The sequence below is a fragment of the Thunnus albacares genome, chromosome 4 (genome assembly GCF_914725855.1).
Source record: "Thunnus albacares chromosome 4, fThuAlb1.1, whole genome shotgun sequence".
NCBI lineage: Eukaryota > Metazoa > Chordata > Actinopteri > Scombriformes > Scombridae > Thunnus > Thunnus albacares.
The window spans coordinates 34,753,108-34,776,933 of NC_058109.1; the positions used below are offsets into that span (position 1 = coordinate 34,753,108).

General features: G+C 38.6%; 2 protein-coding genes across 2 annotated transcripts; both read right to left on the minus strand.

The window, feature by feature from the left end:
* Positions 1-4,631: 4,631 nt before the first annotated feature.
* Positions 4,632-7,566, minus strand: LOC122980817 (P2Y purinoceptor 1-like). Its single transcript, XM_044349185.1, has one exon. The coding sequence runs from the start codon at positions 7,236-7,238 to the stop codon at positions 6,198-6,200; it is 1,041 nt and encodes a 346-aa protein (XP_044205120.1). The 5' UTR covers positions 7,239-7,566; the 3' UTR covers positions 4,632-6,197.
* A 3,585-nt stretch (positions 7,567-11,151) lies between these two features.
* On the minus strand, positions 11,152-18,545 carry LOC122980816 (CCN family member 5-like). Its single transcript, XM_044349184.1, has 5 exons — positions 18,445-18,545; positions 15,723-15,939; positions 13,876-14,124; positions 12,867-13,099; positions 11,152-12,230 (listed from the first exon to the last, which is right to left on the minus strand). The coding sequence occupies exons 1-5, from the start codon at positions 18,505-18,507 to the stop codon at positions 11,943-11,945; spliced, it is 1,050 nt and encodes a 349-aa protein (XP_044205119.1). The 5' UTR covers positions 18,508-18,545; the 3' UTR covers positions 11,152-11,942.
* Positions 18,546-23,826: the final 5,281 nt, after the last annotated feature.

Below are 23,826 nucleotides of genomic sequence, written 5' to 3' on the forward strand. Positions count from 1 at the left end.
GCTAGGTTATGTGACTAACCTTGTGGTCTTCCTGCTCCTGCTTGGTACCGTTGCAGCTTACGCTAGTTGAGGTAAATTAACCTGAGACTATACAACAAAACTTGAAATAATGATTTATGTTATTGAGATTATACCACACAAGATTAAAATGCTTCATCATTTCTTAAATATATAATTGTGGTAATTTGCAATGCTAGCTACTGTGAATCAGCGTAATGTTTATTTAATACATATCTAATAAACAATTTGAAGCAAATTAATTAACCTTAACTTAGATTTCCTCATTACTTTAGTTACGGATAGTTTATTTGGATGTCTCTTTATTATACTTTTAATAAGTTAATGTTAATAAGCTCAGTTGCATGTGATGGTAGTCATTTAATATCCTTACAATAAATATTTTATTGATATTGGCTTGCATAGCCATAATTATTATTCCCGCTTTTTTTTTTTTTTTTGCGCTGATTGTGTGTGATTGTGTGTGGGTGGACATCACAGTCCTCATATTCTGTCTGTTGCATTGTCTATTCTTATGTAGTTACGGGCCTATTTCTTACACTTATGTTTGAAGACTTTTCATGTGACAGTCAACTGCATAATTTTTTCATGCCATAATCAGACGTGATTTTCATAAATTTAGTAAGTTCTGTATGTGTTAAGGACAACAATGTAAAAAAAAAAAATTGAATGCAACGGACAAGCTTTATTTTTATTGAAGTCACACATGACTGTACTGTACTGTGATGTGTGGGTTTGATGGCTAATGCCTGAATAGTCAAGACACACACCCTTCATTATCATATGGGTGAAGAAATACAGGAATAAACAAATACAGGAATAAACAAATACAGGAATAAATAAATACAGGAATAAATAAATAGGGAAATAAATATAAACAGAAAAGAATAAGTTAGGAAATAACTAATTATGAAAATAAGTGAATACAAAAATAAGTCATTTTTCAAATAAATAAATATTATTTATTTATTTTAATATTTCTATGCATATTTATTTATTTTCAAATTAACCTGCACATTTATTTGATAATTAAGCCTTTTATTTCTACATTTATTTCTATATATATATATTTTTTTGAAAATCCCGTTCTATATCATTTCGCCACACATTAGTTCGCTGGGGTTGCCAACCTGCTCTTTAAAATCGGAATTTCAATGAGCACAGAGAAACTTTCCACTTTCAGCTGATGAATGTTAAAATGATCTTCTAGTGTCAAACTCTGCTCACACATCATTTTTCACAGTGAAGCTCAAACATCCAACTATTGGAACAAGATGAAAAACATATTTTTGAGTGGAGGGGGCGTTAGTGACTATATGAGTCTTTGAACTGGACTAAACTAAACAATTCAAATCAACAAAATGACTCATAATATCCATCCTAACCCTAACTCTAACCCTAGATGGGCACATCATCTTGATATGTTGCTAGCTAGCTACCTAGTTGCATAAATTGAAAATGGCAACAAATGTGGATGAGATTGATGCAGCTGTACTTTACAAGTTGTGAATTCACTGAAATAACTCTTAAATTGATATATTATTTTGACCATTGTGAAACTAAACTGTTTCTAGCAATCACTAACGCAGCTTGGTTAACTTAAAATGACTCAGGTAGGATGGATACATCACTCTTTTCTGATTAGGGGCAATTCAGCCGTTAAATGTTGTTGTGGCAACAATGTTCTGATAATTTGAAGTGTGCAGTGAATGGAGTTCAAAGTACACATGTGTCCGATCTTCTGTTTTCCTTGACAGACTGGGATAACTGCATGGTTCCTGGCTGCTGCTGGTCCTGCAGCCTGTTGCACCAGCTGTGTGTGGTTCAAACTTAGCCTAGTTATAACATAAATTATTACTAAGTTGTGGTGTGTTGTGTGGATAAGTTACAACATAACTCTGAGTAAGAACTAAATATTTACATACATGCCCCTAGGGTAAGTGTGATGTCACAGAATTATACTCACTAATGATGAAACAGCAGTTTTTCTGCCACACAGCATCATTTTTTCTTTAATTGCATGTCATTTTGCAACACAGTAATCCAGTAGAGACCTAATTTATTGATGTGATATTTCAATATTGATATGGCTTACTACCATGGGCTACGATGCCAAGTGGCTCATGCCAAGCTAATCCATGGTAACCATGACGATGGAACTCTATCTTTGATCACGGATTGGCCACTTGCCTTAGCTATGATGTCCAAACAAGTTAGGTTATTCCCCAAATAATCATGGTGCACCCAATATTTGTAGCTGATTTAGTTACAAACTAAAAAACTTGTGTCGACTTTACACCTTAACTTAGGAGAGAACTTACACATAGCTGGTGCAACCCAGTGCTGGTATTTCCTTCCTAAGTGCTTGTACTCATTCATCAAACTTTTAGTTTTTGTTTCTTGCCAAACTGTGTTTAGAGAATCAGAGAAAGAGTGGGGAAGAAAATCAGTGAGATGTTAATATTTATCTGCACAGACAACCTTTGTTTGTGTTGAAATCCTGCTGAGACACCAAAGGACACAGATGGAGTGATCTCTCTTATGATTACGGGGTGGTTATTATTGTTGCCATGACGACTTAGGTGGCCTAAATTAAGGAAGCAGTAACTTTTAACTCACACCACATGTTTCTCTAACCTTAACAAAGTGACCATTTTAACCCAAACCATCATCTTTCCCTAAACCTAACCAAGTGGTATTTGTGCTTAAACTTAACCAGACCTTAACCACAACATTGTCACGTCATAAAACATCATTATTTTTTTACTAGTGATGTGTAACGGTTTTGGAAAGCACAGACAAATGATGTTGTCCTGCTGATTACTGCCGATAGGGGCGCACTCCTATGTTGTTCGTCCTGGAGTCACATGGTCAAACCACCTATTTGGAGTTTAATCTGGAGGATTAGTTTGTGTGGTTTTAATTTAGTGATGCGTAAATCTGCACTCTGTAAACACTTAGGTTATAACTGGGCTACGTTTGAACTTAGGTGCTGCAACTGGCTCCTGTTGTATAAGACTGGAATATTAAGTTTTAATGATGCAGTATGAGGGAGTGAGAACTTTTTTCAACCAATTACTTACTAGACTTCTACAACAACAAAATTGCTGACATTTTGCCTGACATCATTACATCACTCACTACAGACTAGTACTGTTTACACAATAGTTTGCTCCGGTGGGAACAGGACTATACATGTCATTTCTCTGTGCAGAATCAAGATATAGTTCATGATTCATTACCCCTTTGCCGTCGGTCCAACTACAACAACTTCTAGCTTTTGTTTATATCAATGGGCCACAGGAATGTTGGACTCAGAAAGTGTGTCCTTATTGTGTTGTATGTTCCTGTTTATAACATGATCCTTGTCTTATTTGCAGGCCAGAGGAAGCCGTGTTGCAAGTGACATGACACATTACTCCTAACAAACCTGGAAATCACAGATTTGCTGCCGGGACAGAGCGGGTCAAAGATTTAATTAGTTATTTAGTTGAATGCTCCCTAAGATTCTAGCAAAATCCATGAACTTCCTGCTTCATTGTGCTGCTTATTTTGAAGTTGGGAGGACAGGATGCTTGTCTTCATTGTCACAGTTCCAAAGAATCATTACAGTGGACGATAGCTCGGGTCATTTGCGGTAATGACACAGCATATCAAAACAGTCCTCATTTCAACTTTCATTCACAGTGGGGCACAGGACTGCCTCCATATCATGGTCTGGATTATTTTTCATTTGGTTATAACAGATGATTTTCCTTGCAAGTTGTAAAGTTTTGATGGTTGTTCTAAAATACCATTCTGAAGGTATCGGCCTGTTACAGTTACAGAGAAATGAGATGGTTTAACTGTAGATCTCTGTCAGCGTGTTTGTGGTAAGCACACCCTTCCGGAGGCCATGCGTATGACACGTATCTGAACTTCTCACTAAAACGGCAGAATATCATCGCATCTTTGAACATGGAATCAGTGCCAAAATGAAACCAGAAGTACAGAGATTGTTCATGAAGACGGGTACAAAAGGAAAGCTTCAGCTTCCTGGAATTCTTGCAGTTATCTGTGACGTAAACACGAAAGTATCAGAGCATATATTGAAAGCAAAACTGCAAATCACTGGACCACAAGTGCAACTGAACTTCAGATCATTTATTCATAAGAGATTTTCCCAATGCTCAGTTACGGTACTTTCCTTTAGAAATTAGTCATCACATATATGATAGTGATCAGTATTTCATAAATGACAAATGGTTTTGTTTTGCAGTGGGATAGATGTTGTCATACCTACTGGTTACATTGTTTTAATACCACAAGGGACAGTCATACAGTAGAAACAGCAGTGTGGGATGTTTTTACCATTTTTTCTACATCAGACGGATCACAGATTACATCTGTAATGCTCTGCTTGGATTTATGTGTTTGTTTATGAGTGTAGTTCTCCATATTCATTGTTTTTACACCAGTGGTGGACAGTAGGTCTAACATATTCACTCCAGCACTGCACTCGTGTACAACTATGAGGTACTTGTACTTTACTTGAGTATTTTCATTTCACGCTACTTTACACTTCTACTTCACTACATTTCAGAGAAAAATGTTGTGCTTTTTCCTCCATTACATGTAAATGAGTTGTAGTTACTTTGCAGATTAAGACTTTATACACAAAATGTATGATCCTCACTGTTTAAGATAGGTTTTTTGGCAGTCAATAGTTCTGGTCCATATGAGCAAAATGTGTGAACATGCTTGGTTGTAACCCTTCCTTATGTGTTGTTAAAGTGGTCCAACTGACATGTGAGCATCAAAGTGTGGTGGTGTCTCAGTCTCCTTAATGGTGGAAGAGACTGTAAAGAATTAACTGAACACTCGCCTGTCTTATGATGCCTTTGTAAACTATTAATAGTCTAGATTTTGACCTTTGACCCCCTTGAATTCAGAAAGGTAAGTGTTATGGTTTGACTCCAGTAAAAAGGCTACTTTAAGTGATTGTTGTTGTACTTTTTTTTGTTATTTATTGGTTATAACTATTGGTTGTAAACCCATAGTTGCTGGCAGTGACAGTCACATTCAGAATTCTAATAAATGCATTTTGTAAGAGACATTTTCCAGAGACACATGTACATATATATGTTTATATATATATATATTCAAAAAGCTTGAGTGCAATTATTCACATAAAATATGCCTTCATTTAAAAAAAAAAAAGAGTGCAATGCATCCATATTTGAAACTAATAACATACTTTGAGTCACATAAATGCAAGTAGCTGTGGCCTGCATGGGACAGTAAGGCTTATGATACAGTGTTTGAAATCAAAATACACAATACGTAGTGTATATACACTGAAAGAGCGTACACACTGAAAGAAAGTATTCTGCATAATGAGCACATTCATTTGTTATACGTAAGTACATTTTGCCATCAATACTTCTTTTATTACAGTAAAAGTTTTGATCAAGGTCTTTTACTTGAAGTATTTTATCAGTGTAGTTTTGAATTCTTCCACCACCACCACTTCAGACTACATATTCCAGTATCCACTTATTAATCCATATGTATTTTCTCTAAACACACTTGAAATATAAGGGTTGTGGAATGGCAACAACACGTATATGGCCTAACAGATAAGTTAAGATAAATGCCACTGTTCCAAATAATTGGAAGATTTATTGTGACCTAGGCCGACATACTTCATGGAAAATACAAACCATTCACCAAGTATGTCAAATACTTCGCCTGTAACAGTGCAAAGGTAGTGCAGTATATCACAAATCATAACAACAAGGGCCTGGCATTGCTAAAGCATCAGCTTTGAAGCACACAACTACAACAATACACAGAAAGTGCAAAATATTAACAGCAGCTTGGTACAAATTACCTGAAGCCATGAATCAGTGCAGCAGATGAAATGATATATCTTCAGTCATGTCAGTCTTTGTTGACTTTTGTATGAATGTTCAGCAGAGATTCAGAGAAAATCCTCAGCAGTACAGTACATGCGATCAGAGCTCTCTGCGCTGACATCTGGGTGATCTGATAAATTATGACACCACCGGACACACTTAGCGGTCACCGGTCATTACAGTACTTTATTTCCGGAAATGTGGAAGTTCTGGTAGTGCATGATATGCAGGGACCCGGTCTCACGGAAGTGTATTTCGGGTGAACAGGTTGTACTCCTTACATTAGTATTTAATCAGATCGGAGTTGACGCAAGTGTCTGTCGGTGAATGCACTTCAATTGGTTTGCGATAAAGTACTGTGCCTGTCAAGCCGGCCAGAGACTTGCGGGTACGCTTACTGAGATCATGAAGCTTCATGAGGAAATCGTCATTTCCAACGATATAAATCAGCGGGTTTATTGCGCTGTTCAGACACGCGAGGCATCTGCCAACCTGATGCGCAATATAGATATTGCGGAAGCCAGCGTGGCAAATCCCATCTTGTTTCGAAATCCTGGTTTTCAAATTAAGATTTCTAAACACATGGTAGGGGATGAAACAGATGGAGAACAGTATCACCAGAATCACGACCAGTTTCAAACACCGCTGCTTCAGCACTGGGTTAATGTTGGCTTTTGTGGCAAGAACAAAAATAACATGTCCATAACAGAGCAGAATGATAACCAATGGTATGGCAAACCCTGTGACGCTCCAGCCAATGCTGTAAGGCAAGTAATCTCTGATCCGGTCGTTGGAGGTTGTGTCAAAACACGAGTATGGTAAATTTAGATCATTCTTTTCAAAGAACATGTCAGGGATGATCTGAATAATGACCAAAAGCCAGACCAGGACGCTTATGGCCAGGGAGTGGCGGCTGGTGATTTTTCCCATTACTCTCATGGGGTGCACGATGCCTAGGTACCTGTAGATGCTGATGCAGGTGAGGAAGCCGATGCTGCCGTAAAGGTTGAGGTTGAAGCAGAAGCGGGTCACCTTGCAGAAAGGCTGGCCGAACTGCCAGTGGCTGTTGCTCGAGTAATAGTACACGAGGAACGGCAAGGTGAACAGGTACAGTAAGTCCGCCACCCCGAGGTTGAGCATGAAGATGTTGATGCTCCCGATGTTTTTCCAGCTGGTGCACACGCTTCTAAGCCCACAGATGTTGGATATCATCCCGACCACAAACACAGTGATGAACACAGGCGGCAGAAAGGCGTGCGTAAAATTCAGGTTGATGGTGCCGCAGTCGGTGTCGTTGGCTCCGTGTGTGATATTTCCAGACATCTCTTAGGGTTCCCTTGTGTTTAAAACTATTTTTTCGTTCAGATTGATTTTTTTCCTGGAAAATAAAACAGCAGCCAGTGGCCCGCTCGCTCAGACCAAACATCTCCTCTGGGAAACACTTGTGCGTCGTGAAAGTAATGCTGAAGTGAATTTGAAACCAAGAAAATGCCCGCCCACTTCCCAGCCTTTGAGGTTGATGGGGTTCATGTGAAGAGCTATGCAGACAAGCTTGAACATCGAAAGCATGAATAATAAATCAACCGCCACCAGACATTTACAAATCAACGGATTTATTCCTGTGAAATACTTTAGGCTACGCCTTTCCTACCTGACGAGACACGTTGCGCGCACAGCAAACCGCTGTACAAACTACTTTAAAACTGAAAGTTGGTGTAGCAAGCTATTTAAATGAAGACAATAAAAGGACGGGATTTGGCCGTGCATGTTGAAACAGTCACACACTCCCTGTCACATTGAGTTATGTAATAACTTCTTTCAACAGGGTGGATTGTGTTACATTTAAACAAAATGCTGATAACCAAATGCCATGCATATTATTCATATTATCATTTTGCCATATTAGGTGTTGTTGAAAGAAGTAGTAAGAGAACTGTGCACCAAGCCAAAAACATCTGGCGAGTGTTTGGTTCAATTCAATTCAATTCAATTTTATTTATATAGCGCCAAATCACAACAGAAGTCATCTCAGGGCACTTTTCAGATAGAGCAGGTCTAGACTGTACTCTTCAATTTACAGAGAGAGAAACCCAACTATTCCCCCATGAGCAAGTATTTGGCGACAGCGGTAAGGAAAAACTCCCCTTTAAAGGGAAGAAACCTCAAGCAGAACCCGGCTCTTGGTGGACGGCCATCTGCCCTGACACGTTGGGTTGAGAGAGAGAGAGAAGAGAGTGGGGCACAGAGAAGCAGAACAGCAGCAGCAGCAGCAGCAGCAGCAGCAGCAGCAGCATCAACAACAACAACAACAACAACAACAACAACAACAACAACAACAACAACAACATACATGACTAGCAGCAACAAACAGCAACCACAGCAGGAATAGCTGGTGAAGGGCAGAGGAGGGACGTCAACAAGTCAGCATGGTCTCCTGCGGATGAGAAAGCACAAAGAACTCCGGGGAAGAAGTCAAGTTAGTAACATGCATTAATGGTTAAAGTATTCATACAGATGGGGGAGAGGAGAGAGGAGCTCAGTGTGTAGTAGACAGATCAGGGGAGAATGAACAGATATGTAAAAAGTCCCTTATCACTAAAAAAATGTGTTTTGCTTGCTTGACTTGGATGTTGTTCTCTTTTTTTTCACATTCAAATCCCCCGAAAAGTTTCTCTGTGCTCAACTTATATCTGAGTTTAAGGCTCATAGTGATTTGTGACATCACAACTAGTTTGGAGCCAATCGTGGTCCAGTACGCAACGTACACATGCGTGATGACGGAAACTTGAAGCCAGCACATACACTGTGGATGAACTTTATAGTGAAGTAGGAAACATTTCATGTTCAGCAGTTAAACCTTTGAAATGAAAAACATTTGCATATACATAGATTGTGGATTTTTTCATGAGGGATGTCATTTTGAACATCTTAACAAAGTCACTTTTGTTCATATGAAAACCATATTAGACACAAATGATTATTCATAGCAGAGTATTTAAAACATGTCTGGAGGGGAAGTTTAACAAAAGGATCCAGTAAACTGACTGTAAGTAAGACACACAAAGTGTTCATCATGAATTAGCCTAATCATTTCTTCACACATAAGACCATCATTACTTACTGACTTACTTACTTACGTCCACTCAATTAAGGTCATGTTGCAATACTCATTTGCAAATCATTACTTAATGATTACAAATATGATGATAAGAAAATGTTTTACCCTATAGTTTGTAAATTTGACCTTAAGAGCATTGGGTCCTACAACATTTAAATGTTTGCATCTGATGATGAGTAAAAAAAAATGCATGTTACCATGCATGCTAACATTTGTAAAGGAATACTGAGAAGGCTAATTCACACAGATATTTGAAAAAGTGCACAAATTCAAGATTTTTGAATTTGTATAATAGAAAAAGTCATATTTTTTGTATAAATTGTGTGATAAGTTCCATATGACTCAGTTTCAATGTCTCTCAAAGCAGTGTTCAGATGTTTAAAAGATTTTGTCTAGTCTTTGGCAAACTCCAACTCGCACTGGAATCTGGGATGTGGCGCTGTGAGTCTATACGCTACCAGTTGAGACTTTTCTCTTGGAAAGTAGTGGTTGTGGTTTCGCATGGATGCTCTCCACTATCCAAGCATTTGCACGGGAGCACAGTGACACCCAGCAGCAACCACCACAGCTGAAAGCTACAGTTAAGTTAAAGGACAGGTTCACATTTTTTCAAGTCTGTCTTAAAACAACAGTCAGGAGGCCAAATGAACAGGTTTTTCTTGCTGTAATCATTCCTCCTGTTCATACTGACCATTAGAAGATCCCTTCATAATGTACTTACAATGTAAGTGATGGAGGACAAAATCCACAGTCCTCCTTCTGTGCAAAAATGTTTTAAAAAGGTTATCTGAAACTAATATGAGGCCTCAGCATCCAAATGAGTCAAATCAGGTAGATATCTTTCAACATTACGGTCTTTTTAGTGCCAAAAAGTCCCTCTTTTTGTTACTATACTTGTAGATAAGGAGACATAAGGTAGGTGGGGGCTCTTTTTGACACTTTACTGCTTTATGCAAGTAAAATGAAATGTTTTGATTTGCTATGTGAAAACTATTTTTCAGTATATGTAGACAGGAAAACACCAGCATTCTATCTGTTTATTGCACAGACTGAGCGTTGCTGTCACAAAACCAAAAATGATAAAATATACATTTCTCCACTCTAATTTACAAAGAACATGCATGCTGTAGCAGAACAAAACATGCAATTTAATATCAGTTAGACTTTAATTTAACACCATTGAGTTATCATCTTATACAGGTTGATGAGGCTAACATGATAGTAAACAATTATTTACGCATTCAGCAGACACAGCAATATTAGCATTAATTTGGAGTCATGCTTCAGGTGGATGAATGTAAGTCCACTATTCACTGTCCTTTTACAGTACCTCTCTTTTGGTCTCCACCAACTCCTGATAAAAATATCTGTCTCTCTAGCTGCTAAATGCTCCACTATGTTCATCAGCTAGTTGCTGACTTCTGTCTGTTGTTTTGTGCTGGGCAGGTGGTGTACAGTGGATTTATCAAAGCCTTTTGACTGAAAACAGCTGCTCGCTGCTGCTGGAAACAAGGTTGATGGGAGTGGTGAGACAGAACCAAAAGTGTAAATTTGCGACCATGAAAGCAAAGCAATGAGCTGGAAGACACTAAAACTCTCTGTAGAGCTTCTGGGAACTTCAGATTTAGTGACGATTCTCTGTGATTGTCACTACAAGCGACCCGTTCCACACTACACAAATATTTGATCCATTGTTAGTAAGAAAATATTTATTAGCGCAGCTTTAAAGAGAGGTAAATATGTATTTTTGCCTGGATTGACAGGCAAACATATTTACTTCCAGACTCCAGAACGTTTATTCAGGAACCTATGGGTATTGTCATAGTCACTGAGGCCATATTTTTCTATGACTGGCACTATTGGTGTCCCCCCAGTCCAGGGGTGGACACCAGCCATATTTTAAAGAGGATATATCATGCTTTATGTGATTTTATGTTATTTTTATAGTGTTATGATGTTGGATGTCTATGTTAAACATAATCCAAATCCAAGTTCCAAAATTGGGGGTAAACGTATGTAAAACTGTTTTGTGCAAGTCAAAACCCAGGGCTTCAGCCTGCTCTGAATGCCTCATTTGCAATGTTACCCCTGCTTCCTCCTTGTGATGACATCAGATTGTTTTGCGCATGCCCACAAACAGCCATCCGTTCCATAACCTTTGTTGCTAAGGTTGTTGCTAAGGTTGTTTCATGTGTTGTCCACATTGTCCAGCATTTGGGCTCGAACTTATACAAATGTATTTGAGAGGGTTCCAATTTGAGAATGAATGAGAGACAGGAGTGAAATTCTACTACTATTGTTTGTTTACATAGCCTCTGGAACTGCCAGAAAGAAGCGGGGGGCCTGACAGTGACAGGAGCTAAAACGGCGCATTTCAGACAGAGGCTGAACTGAGGAGCTGTGTAAGGGGGACAGTATAAGATATATAGGATTTTTTTAAACTGTAAATCACACAAAGACATTTAAGTAAAGCCCTGGAATAAAAAGAGAGCTGGAAATGTGCATGATACGCCCCCTTTAAAATCTCCATATAAATCTGAGTTTGTCAAAAGGTGGACAGGATTCCTATGGTTGGATATGGTGACATTAGAATTTGTAGGAACATTGAAATATTAATATGAAATGTGAATAAGTTGTTGTTTTAAAATCTGGATACAGATTACTGCACAACTCTTAGTACATATTTTCAAATATGAGTGCAAATTTATACACAATACACAATCTCAAATCTCAAGAGCTTTGGTCGAAAGTCAAGTTTCACATCCTGATTATAGTATTTCCATAATTTTGAAACACTGGCTCAACTTTCTACACTGACACATTCTTGTGTGTGTACATGTGGTAATTTTCATCCTCCGTTTTCCTCACAGATGGGACCTGCCCATCTATCTCACAAGTGGGGTCACACCTCACAGCCAGGGCAGGGGGCTCCGGGCTGCTGTGGCTGGGTACTGGTGGCAGTTGGAGATGCTGCAGGAGCAGGACTCGATCATCATCACCTTCTGCTGGGTGATCTTGCCCTGGGGGCAGCGGAAAACCATCCACATCGTCCTGGTGTGGGAGGGGCTGCAGCAGCGTCCCTCCGGACAGGTTGAGGCACAAAACTTGGGACGGTAGGCCCTGGTGCTCCAGCAGCCCTGGTGTTCAAGCTGAATGGACAGAGGTGAACTGTAGCTGCTCTCGCACATCCCAGACCCCTGAAATATACATTGACAGGCAAATTATTATGTATTGTTATGAAGTATTTACTTTTGTTGCCTCCGTAGTCACCATTTGTGGGTTGGTATATTTTTTATCATCTGAAATGGATCCATTCTTATCATGAATTATGGCACTACATTTGCAAAAATAAATATTATGTTTTGGTAAGAACTCTATATTTCATTATGTCACTTTTTGTGACGCTGTACCAAGTCTCACCCTTCCTCACTCTTAAGCCAATCAACATGCAGGTTTAACTGCGGACCTCATGCTTGGGGACCTCAGGTTTGCAAGATAGTTTACTTCCTTTAGCACCTTTCAAAGTTATGGTATATTACCCTCTTGTCCTGAGCAGGAGAGAGTTAAATAATATTGAAAAACATGTTTTTGAACTTTTGTATCATATGTATAAGATCTGAAGGTGGCGTAGCTTTAGCTGCACGTAATAAAACCAAATGCTGGCATGGACAACACAAGAGAAAAGTATGCATTCAGCAATGTATGATAATTATCGTATATGTACGATAATTTTGTACAAAAAGTGGTATTCATATTTTTATATGTTGGATCAATGAGACTGTGACTGGAACTGATAAATGCATATTGATTGACAGACTCATCTGTGCACTGACCGGCTGCAGTCTTCGGAGCCCCGGCAGCAGATTCTGGCATGGCCTGACCTGGCACAGCCTGGTCTCAGTCTGCATCCGACAAGCCCAGTTCCTGTTTGAGCTGCGGGAGGAGACACCTGGGCCACAGCTGTGGGAGCAGGGGCTCCAGTCTGTGCTCCACTCGATGCAGTTTGGGATGGGGCCAAGCGACGGGACAGAGAGCCCACCCCCGTAGTCCTGACGTGCCTGCTCTGCTGGAAAGGAATACCAGAGAGGAAAATATTTTCTGCATGCATAAGGCTGAGAGTTGTTTGAAGTGGGTGGCTTTGATGAGAGCTGATGAGGCAGAACAAGTAGCACATATGCAGTCTGAGATGTTGTAAACGGCTGCCTGGGAGAGGTCAATTTGCTAAGAATAGAACTCACAGATGTTTAACGCAGATGTCTTATCCCCCTGACACCCCTTCTGCTTTGAAATCTGTTTACTCCTCACAAGCCAAAAGCGACTTAGACCATTCTGGTTGTTGACTGCTGACCTGACTTTAACCCTCCTGTTGTCCTGGGGTCAAATTTGACCCATTTCCAAATGTTTTTACAAATATGGATTTCTTTCATCTAATTGCCTCAAAATCACATGGATGATTCCATACCACACACTTTGCATGTAAAAGTAATCACTACGTTCATTGAATTTTAGGTGTTTTATTAAAATTTATAGCATCTGTGGACTTTTGTCCTCTGGAGTCAAAATTGACCCGGGAGGACAAAAGTTGCATGGTCGATGGGAAGACAACAGGAGGGTTAACAGCAGCTTTTAATGCCATACCGGGAGTAGCTTAACATCATCCAAATGCGTAGTGTAGACAAAAGTGCCTCTGCTTCCTTCAAAGTAGCAATATTTGATCCTTCTACTCTTTCTTTTGACCTGACTTGTTGCAGTTATTACTCAGATACTTCAACCACAGACTAATGTGTTGAAATGTGTTTCCAGCCATCTTTGTTTGGTCTTTCAGTTCATCAACCCCATTACCTGCTGATGGATTTGAGGAAATACTGTTGTCCAGGCCGTCACACACCCACTCTTTGCAGCAGCGCCCTGGCAGTCGGACCAGCTGAGGGTTGGGGCACTTATCAGCAGGCCTCTGCAGGTCATCACTGCACAGAGGCACGCAGGTCACCCCTCCTCCCAGGCAGTAGCACAGTTGGGCACAGGAAGGTTGAAATACCTGCCCCTCCTCTAGACGCCTGCCATTCAGCTCACAGCCCAGCTCGTTCCGATCTGATTGTAGCATAGAGAGGAAAAGGGGGAGAGGAGGGAGTGTTAAAGAGGGTAAAAATCATAGGCTCACTATAACACTGCTCTGCCAATTACGAGGTGAGTCATATGAAACATGTGGGAACAAATAACTTCCCGGAAAAATGAGAAGCATCAGCAAGAAATTCCAATGTATAACAATCAACGGTAAAGTTGTGAATGTAGTCATTGTTCTGTTTTATCAAAACACTGAAATCAGAGATGTCTTTACCAGCCAGCACTAGGATTTTAGCAAAAAAACTGCTGCTCAGTAATGTTCACTTCTGAAATGGTGAACAGGATACAGTGGGACTGATTATGTGTGTGTGCCTGAAGGTATTACGTAGAGAAGACATGCCTCTTATTCTCATCATGGTGAATGACAATATCAATATTAGTAACAGTGGTAGTGGCAGTAGCAATAAAATTGTGATAGCAGTGGTAGCTGTAGTAGTTGCATATTAGTAGGCAGCATCACTACTTGTATCAGTGGTGGACTGGTAGCACAGTAGCATGATGGTAGTAGCTGAGGCAGCCGTCATAGTATTTGCAGCATAATAATATACAGTAGTCGTGATGAGCAGTGGTTGTAGTATTAATAGTAGTAGGAGCAATGGGTTGTGGCTTTCATATTTCATCATTACATTTCAGTCACAGCGCTAAGAATATGTTTTTCTGAAAAATTACTCCCTACAAAAATCTAGAAGATTGATGTAAAAGGATTTCAGACAGAATATATTTGAATCTTTTTTCCATCTGCAGCACAGCAACAAAAAAAAAATCTTAATCAGTTTACCACGTTGAGATTTAATTTCATAGTCCCAACAAAGATGGTTATGGGATTTGATACATCTCCTTGCTGGAATTGTATAAAATTTGACTCAACGACTCAACGTTCACTTTCAAGCTCTTTTTGTGGTCTTCATCAATGGATGAGTTTTGCGTAGTTGCCATGGAGATTTAGGATTATAATAGCATTTAGCTATTCAACTTTACTTTCACCCTTGTCACCCCTGTAACCTCCACACTTCATATCCAGTGTATGCATCAACACCTTGACAAACTCATCCTCTTTCACACAACGTAACCATCATTCTGTGCAATGAGCCTCAAAATGGGATGTTTGCCAAACAGATCTACCACAAACCTCAATGTTAGCTGCTGCCAGTTTGCAGTTATTTCTGCAAACTGTTAACTGTATCTTTACAAGCCAAAGATAGACAGTGTTTAGTCGGCAGTGGTATGAAAGAATTTGGGCCACAGCATTTATTCTATGAAACTTCCATACTTAGATCACGTGATGAAACAGAACAAGCTCCATACTTGGATAAAGAGTTTAGAGATGTGCCTAAAAACTTCACAAAAGGTAGTATAGCAGGTGCAAAATTAACAGTGGCAACTGTATCAGTATTCACATGATTTCAGTGTTTAAATAAATGCCTTGCATTGACATTTTCCTGAAATTTTTCATTTGCCCCAATTTCTGAAAAACTAAAGATATAAAATACTCCCCAAGTATTTGCAGCTCTAATCCAAACTAATCTGTTTTGGATTTGAAAAACAGAATTGTATTCTGTTCGCACCGACACACTGTCCCGGCCCTCCAGGGTAGCTGGCGCTGTAGTCACACTGCAGCCCTCGTTGGGTGTCACAGGGCAGCCGGTCGGTGCAGGCATCGCCCTCTTGTCTGGCACACACACGGCAGCACCCACAGCTGTCTAATGTCAGAGGAACCCCGGCAGGGCAGCGTGGCACGGTGTGTGCACACTGACATGGTCCAGCGCACAGTTGACACCACACCTAAAGTAAAAGTTACAAAATAACTGCAGCTGTTTATACTGTTACATAGTTGTGTTTTCTGTTTGATTAGCTAGTTATCTAGCTCCTCTGGTATTATAACGAGGTTGTAAATTAGAGTGGATTTGGCACTAGGAGATATTATGTAAAAATAATCCACACTCCTCAGTGTGAACAATCTTCACTGGAACTACTCTCTACTGAAGAAAACTGTTCACAACAAGGTCTGTGAATTACATTGACTAACCATGTAATTGTTTCTGGAAAACATGATGCTGTTGACTTTTTTTTAAATGCTTTGAGCAGCACACACACTTTTCAACTCACATCCATTGTACAGGGGAAGCTTTAAGAGTTTGATATTCTTAAAACCTCAGCATGTAACACTGAGACTGTCTGCTTGGCCAAACTACTTGTGACAGTATTGTTTCATTGTGATTAGGGTGAACTGGCTCTTTAAATGCAGCAAACACAAGAAACAACTGAAATACTATACATCTCCAATGCTCTGCATGTTCCAGGGCTTTTTTTTACACCGGATGGCAGATGTCAGTGTAAGTCAACTTGTTTTTGTTTTTCTTATCTCTACCTCAAGTATTACGGTAAGATATTTTTGTACTGTTGAAACTGCCTGCTATCTGCTCTTTGCACTCTTCAACACAAATGGGACCCACAGGAAGAGGCCCTGTTGTCTTGACTACAGGTAAAGCTGTTTCACACATGCAGTGAAGATGTGGTACACCACTTTTTCACGATCACAATCACAATTTTTTATACATTTGACAGTAGTGTCGGTTGTTGTCACATGATTCCAAAAAAGAAAGAGAATTTGAGAGTTTGTAAAATCATAAAATAACTAAAAAATGACCAAATATAAGGCAGAAATGGTGTCATATTCACTCACATGTATTAGTGTTTTGACTAATACTGTGTTAATAGTAATAGAGCAAAGTCTACTATACTGTATACTTTCAAGTTTTTCCCTTTCATAAACTGTGCTGCAGCATTTGAGAGCTGTAGTCAAACAAGCAACACGACAAAACAAGCAAACACACGCAAAAACAGAGAAAAATTTAAAAAAGTCTGCTACTAGTATCACATTATAACATAAGTGAGAGGCAGGTCTCATAATGTTTTCAAGGGGCTGCCCCTCATCACACTTCCAGTATTTCAAATTTCCAACCACAAAGGTTTGGATATGATCTGATGAACTTCTATTGTTCTTTGTATGGGAAGTGAGCTTTTATTCATCACTCATTACAGAGAAAAGATGATTCACATCTCTGACATGTTCACAAATATGCTTTGTGGAATGTACTTTAGGGGATTATTCTGTCTGACTGGATTTACCTGTACAGCAACAACAGTGCCTAACGCGTGTGAGATTACAAGACGATGTTATGCTGTATGTCAAGCATGAAGTTACAAATCAAAAATGCAAAAGAAAAACATCAACTATAACATTATATATACTTGCAACATTTCAAAGTCATTGGGTGCCAAATCGCAAAGAAAAGAGAAAAGACATGCTGTAAGTCTACACTTTATCCTGATAAAGGTTTTTTTCTTATCTCAAAGTTTTACTCCCTCTAAAAATAATAAAATAAACAAAATACAGTTCCCCAGTAAAAAAGACAATGGAAAACAAAATGAAACACATTTTCTATATTATTAAAATGGCACGTTGTAGAAATCTGCTTTTTCTTCTTCCAGACTGACAAACTGTCCAGTTTCCACACTGAGATCTCAACTGGGCACATAAAGATCTATGCTTCTAATATCAATTACACACAACATGATTCTCTGTATCATTTTAATGTTTTTATTATCCTAAATGTACAGTCTCAGTTAACAGAAAACACAACTTCTCTTGCCTGACGAATATTAATCTTTTAATTGTAAACCCAACAACCCAAAACTCACAAAACCAATACTTGTAAAACAAAGTGCTCGCTTCTTTTGACCAGGGCTGCTTGATTTATTTCTCCCAAATAAAAAACCTGTTCAGCAGCAGCAGGCAGCTGTCTTCCATATTAAGAAGCTGGTTCCATAAGCTATAACCTCACATGGTTCCCAGTAAAGCTAACTTTGGTGCCTATTTGTGCACAACTAGAAAATCTCTAACAGCACTGTTTAGCACTGATTCACATATTCACGATTGATGATGTGTATGATTCATCAACATAGATGCCTTGGTATCTATAAGAATATGCATAGTTTAGGACAACTAGGCTAGAAATCCTATCCTCTCTAATAGATTATTACTTGTGATTTCCCTCATGGTGTGATGATTAAAGTCTTTGTATTGCTGCCTCCAATAATCTTAATATCATATATGACCCAACCCAGCCATCATCAAGATAAGTACAAAAAGCAGGCACATATCACGTTCACCACAGTTCATCACATCACTTTAAAGATTCAATGATAATATCTTACTGATGCAACTGACAGAATAACTATTCTTAATATTAACATAAATAATTTTACAGATTCATTTTGTCTCACCTGGGTGATGATACACAGCAGCACGGAGCAAACCAGCTGGACGTCTCTTCTGTCCATCTTCATCACCTCTGTCCTCTTTGCTCTTTTTTTCTTCTAGTCTCCTTCTCTTCTTCTTTTTCTCCTCCTCTAGAGGAGAGTGTAGATGTATTTATTAAAGCTGTCTACCTCCATTCATTTATATAGTCTGGGTTCTGATGTCACAGGCAGTGGACTGCAAAGTAAATAGTTACAGGAGAAGAATGAAAACTCCCAGGCCTATCTCCACATTCCTGCAGAGAATCTTTTCCACTGCCACATAGTGCCCTGGACACTTTTTACCTGCAATATGCTTAGTTAGCCGACAGTTGTGGGCACGTTGTAATTTGGGGTGGTTGAACAAATGAAGAACCTGTTTGATCTTTCCTCTGTTGATTCACAACATCTTTGTGCCTTTATTTCTTTAACTTATTTTTTCTTTTTCTTGCTTTTCTTTGTTTAACATAATCTCTAACAAAATCTCCAGTTGGACCTAATAGGCCTAAATGACTTAAAGATGCGATAAATGACTTTTGAACACTAGAGGGCAGAAAAACATTAAAAGAAGTTGACAGATACACACTCACCACATATCAGGGCTTATACATGTCTTATAGTCAACATGTTAGTTCATCAGCTCTGATACAATGAGAGTAAAGCTGCACCAATCAATAGTTTTATGACTAGCCTTTTTTTCAGCTCATTGTTTTCATTTTACGACTCGCAACTTTATTGTTTTGGTTGACTCTCACTGCTCTCATCAACCTTCAACCTTCAACCCTCAGCTGGCAGATAAAGTTAGTGTCTGGCTAGTGAGCATTTAGTGAATATTGGACTTATCAGGTGGCTAGTAACACGACTCAAAATGAATACCAGTTTTTCACTGTGTCTGCTGGATGTGTAAATGCAAGGTGATAACATGTCCAAGTTGTGTTTACAGCTTGTTCTGCTGCCTGCTACAAAATATACATGAACGCTGATTTAAAGAAAACAAAAAGCTCAGGACAGCAGAGTAACCTCTTATATATAACCACATGATTTCATTCAGTGTTAATATCAACAATATTTACAGCAGATTTCATTCAGGTCCAATGAAGAAGCTGCTTGACTGCTAGTAGACAGATGTCCCTGTATGTGTATGTTTGCATGTGTGTGTCTACCTGTAAGGTCAAATACATGACATAATGTGAGTGAAGTTCATACCTACAGCAAAACTGGCAGAAACCAGGATGGGTATTTGTCTCCACCTAGTGGTACCCTGGTGAGCAACTTTCTAAAATTCACTTGTGGTAATGCACTGTATTCTTTACACAAGCACTCTTTCCCTTACTGAGTAACATATTGTACTTTAATGTGAGTTTAACCGTAAATGATAGCACAAGACACATTAAATCCAAAGGTTAATGCAAACGCTTTACTGTTTGAGTGGCCTGTGCTCACTTTGGAATCCTCACTGTATTAACAATGCAAAATGTGGTGAGAACATACAGTTAAGCAAGGAAATATGAGTTCATTTTGTGTGATACATATTGTTGTCTCTGTATTTCAGTGTGGTTAAATTCTGACGCTCAGCATCAATTTGTAGAAGTTTACATCCTCATCAAATGAACTGTTAAACGCATAATATGTAATTTCAGCCGCTAGGGGTCTCAATCAAAACAATAAAAAAAGACGGAGTGTGATGACGGTGTGAAGTACCAAGGGATCATGGGAGTTGTTGTCTTCATTGTTAAATAACCAGCTTCACCGGGATAAGATTACTCAAGTGTTAATCATTCGAGATGTTTTTACCGGGAGTCGAATTACCCGCAGACGTCTTCTCCTCTCCAGAATAAACGGACCCGGCGATTACAGGTAAAAACACTGAATAAAGCAGTTTCACCTAAAAAAATCAGTGTTTCTCCAACGATGTACGGTGACCACCGGACGTCCGGTACGGGCTGTTAGCCGAGCTGTTGCTAACACATGTTCAGTTTATTTCTCTTACAATGTAAGATCCAGACGTTCGGCCGGTTTCTCCCGGGAATCATATTATCCGCAGAGGTCTCATCCTCTCCAAAAACAAACATACATGCAGATTAAAATCGTTAAAAATACTAATCAAAGCTGTTTCACCCCCCAAAAAATCAATATTTCTCCGACGATGTTCGGCGACCACCGGACTTCCTGGAGGGGCTGTTAGCCGAGCTGCTGCTAACGTTTGCCCAGTTTATTTCTCTGATAACTTAAGATTCAGACGTCCAGTGACTAAAATCCTTCTTCCGGCTAAAACATATAATTAAAAGTGACCTAAATTTATCATCAAAATGTGGCCTAAAACTGAATAAAAGTACATTTATAACAGTTTATGTGAAACAACCACAACGCCGATGTATTATCTTGTATGTTTGTAAGTTACTCTTTGGTAGACGCCATTGTAGTGGACAAACACAGTGCTGACGCATCTTGTGCGTGTTTACTCTTTGGTAGAGGAGGTATGACGCCATTGACATGCGACCAAATGAAACGGTCTGTTACTTTGGTTAAATTACAGATTTCTCTGGGTTTGAAAATTGTTGGAAACATTTGGGATAATATAAGTACACAACTCAGCAAAATATATAACATAGGTCTAGTTGTTTTTAGACATTTTAATGTGGAATAATTACATATTCTACCTTTAAGTAATGGAAGCCCTATAGTCCTCTGATAGACCTTTTCCACAGCAGACATGTGACTTGTCAAAGCATGAAAAGTACAAGTGTAACTAATAATATTAATGATGATCCTGTTCCATTTAGGTGTCCCATTAAGTCAAGCCAGTGAACCAGCATTACAATATGAGGGCCATAAAGCCTGCACACCTAAATGGAATGTAGCCATGATTCAGATTATTAACTACACTTGTGCTTTTCCTGCTATGATATGCTAAAATGTCAAAGGGTTTTGCTGCAACAAAGATAGGAGAGTTTGAACAGAGGGAGTTCAAATCACCAGTCACTGACGTGTTCTTAATAGTTTTGGACAACGGAGTTCTACGGCACAGAGGAATAAGATATATCAGGCTTTGATACACATATAATACTTGTTAGTAGGATGAGAATGATTATTTCTTTTGCTCTGCACATGAGATTTGTTGACAATAAGAAACATATAGAATATCACCAACCTTATCTTTTAATGATATTGTATCATTAATTTAAAAATCCAATAAATATTTAGGAATTTGATGATAATATTCACTAATATTACATATATAATAATTATAAGACAAGAACTGGACAGCAAGATGACCATCAGCAGGCATGTGGGGTAAAAGCAGAGGGGGGTGCACCTGGGACGCCAGGTGTCACTGTTGAGCCCTCTGGAAGTGTTATGGGCCCATCAATGAAACACCTAAAAATGAGGGTGCCCACCTGATGACCCCAGTGAGGAGTTTACCCCTAACCCCACTCAAGGAATGATTGCAGATTATAATATGGGATTGTAAAACCAAGTCCTATGAGCTCAACTCAACAGCTCTCTGTCAATTCTCTATCAGATACAGGCTGTGGGGAGCTCAGCGGTGGAATAATAATAATAATAATATCTTTATTCATGTAGCACCTTTAAAAACAGAGTTTACAAAGTGCTTTGACAGACAAAGCAAAAGCAGTACAATACAAAGCAAAGACACGACACAGAAAACAATAACAGGTCTGACAAAGAAAGACAAAGAAAAACAATAAAGAGATGATGAAAAGATTAAAAGACAATAGAAAGATGATCGAAAGACAACATTACATTAAAGCAGGTCTGTAGAAATGGGTTTTAAGAAGTGATTTAAAAGAAGTTACTGATTCTGCGAGCCTCATCTCCTCAGGCAGGTCGTTCCAAAGTCCCTGATGGCAACAATAAGTGCCAACATATTGCAGCACAATCTTCCTCTCTGACCAACTTTAAATTTAGGCGTATGGCTTATTTGATGAGCCAAACTACTATATTTAATGTTGTGGAATCCTTTCGTTCTCCTAGTATATTGTCTATCAGTTGTATAGTATGTGTGTCATTAGCGATACATATGTATTTATTTTATTGTTGGCACATGTCATTATTGGTTATTTTATTTAATTCAAAATTGGCATCTTTTTTCTATTTTCTCCTGTATGTTTGTCTGTGTGTATACAGATGTGGAAATCTGAAAACAAAAAGCCGACAAATACCAAGTTGTCTTTCTGTCTTTAATGAAAAACCTTGCAAGGGATCAGCATACAGTCACAACAGAGTGTAATTGCAGTCTGATGTCAGTTACAAAGTGTACATACTTTTATAGGCAAGGAGTGTGGGAAACAGTATCAGGATGTGTGTGTGGTCCAATGCTGGATCTCATCAAAGCTGTCAAACACTTCAAAAATGACATTTGCATGTCCAAGACAAAACTACTCCCTATTTGGATCCAGTCAACAAAACCAAAGATGAGCATAAACTAAATGGTTACATGTTCAAGGTTATACAATATGAGTTTAATATGAGTCTAAAATGGTGTAGAGAATACAAAGTGTGTTTTTGTCATTACACAGACAAAATAAATAAAGAAGCACGCATATAAAGAAAAACTTTTTTTTTCTTTGATTAACTACAATATTAAATATTATTAGCTTTATATTCCCTTTTTTGATGATATGCCATAAGCTCCTTTGGATTTTTATAAATCCTTTTTACTCCTTTTATGTGTTTTTGTGTTTTTTTAATCGTGCAAATAAATAAACTAAACTATAAACTATGTTGAAGTGTATTTTAAAATCGGCAAAGCCTATTCAGTATAATTTGACCTCCTTAGATCCTTAAACCTTCCTAATTCCCACAAGCAATACCAAACACAGATGCTCTGAATGTATTTACTTGACAATGTGTTATTTTTCTGTTTTGTTTTGTAGTTTTAAATACATCTATATTTGGTTGCTTGGAGCCTGGACCACCGTAAAGTAATGTACTGTAGTGTTGATATTCCACCACTTGAGGGCAGTGTTGAATATTTTGTTTTCCAACACCAACAGCAGGCTGCCCTCTGTCTTTAACCATTCAGGAAGAAGTTAAAGAAATGAAAAGGACATTTTTACTGTGAGATGAATTTAATTCCAGCAATTTTCTGTCGACAATAAGGAAAGGCCTGCCTCTCATAAATGTCAAACTTGAGTTTGAGAAAATTCACACTGTTCACCTTTAAAGGAAAATGTCTGTAAATAGAAGGTTGATTGACTGGATCTCTCCTCACTGAATGTTTTTATCAGTTTCAGGGAAATATAAATCAAGAAATCATCAAGCTGTTACATCTCTATCAACTTGTAAATCACCTCTTCAGAAATATTTTATACATGTTTACATACTAACATTTCATTACTTCTGAAA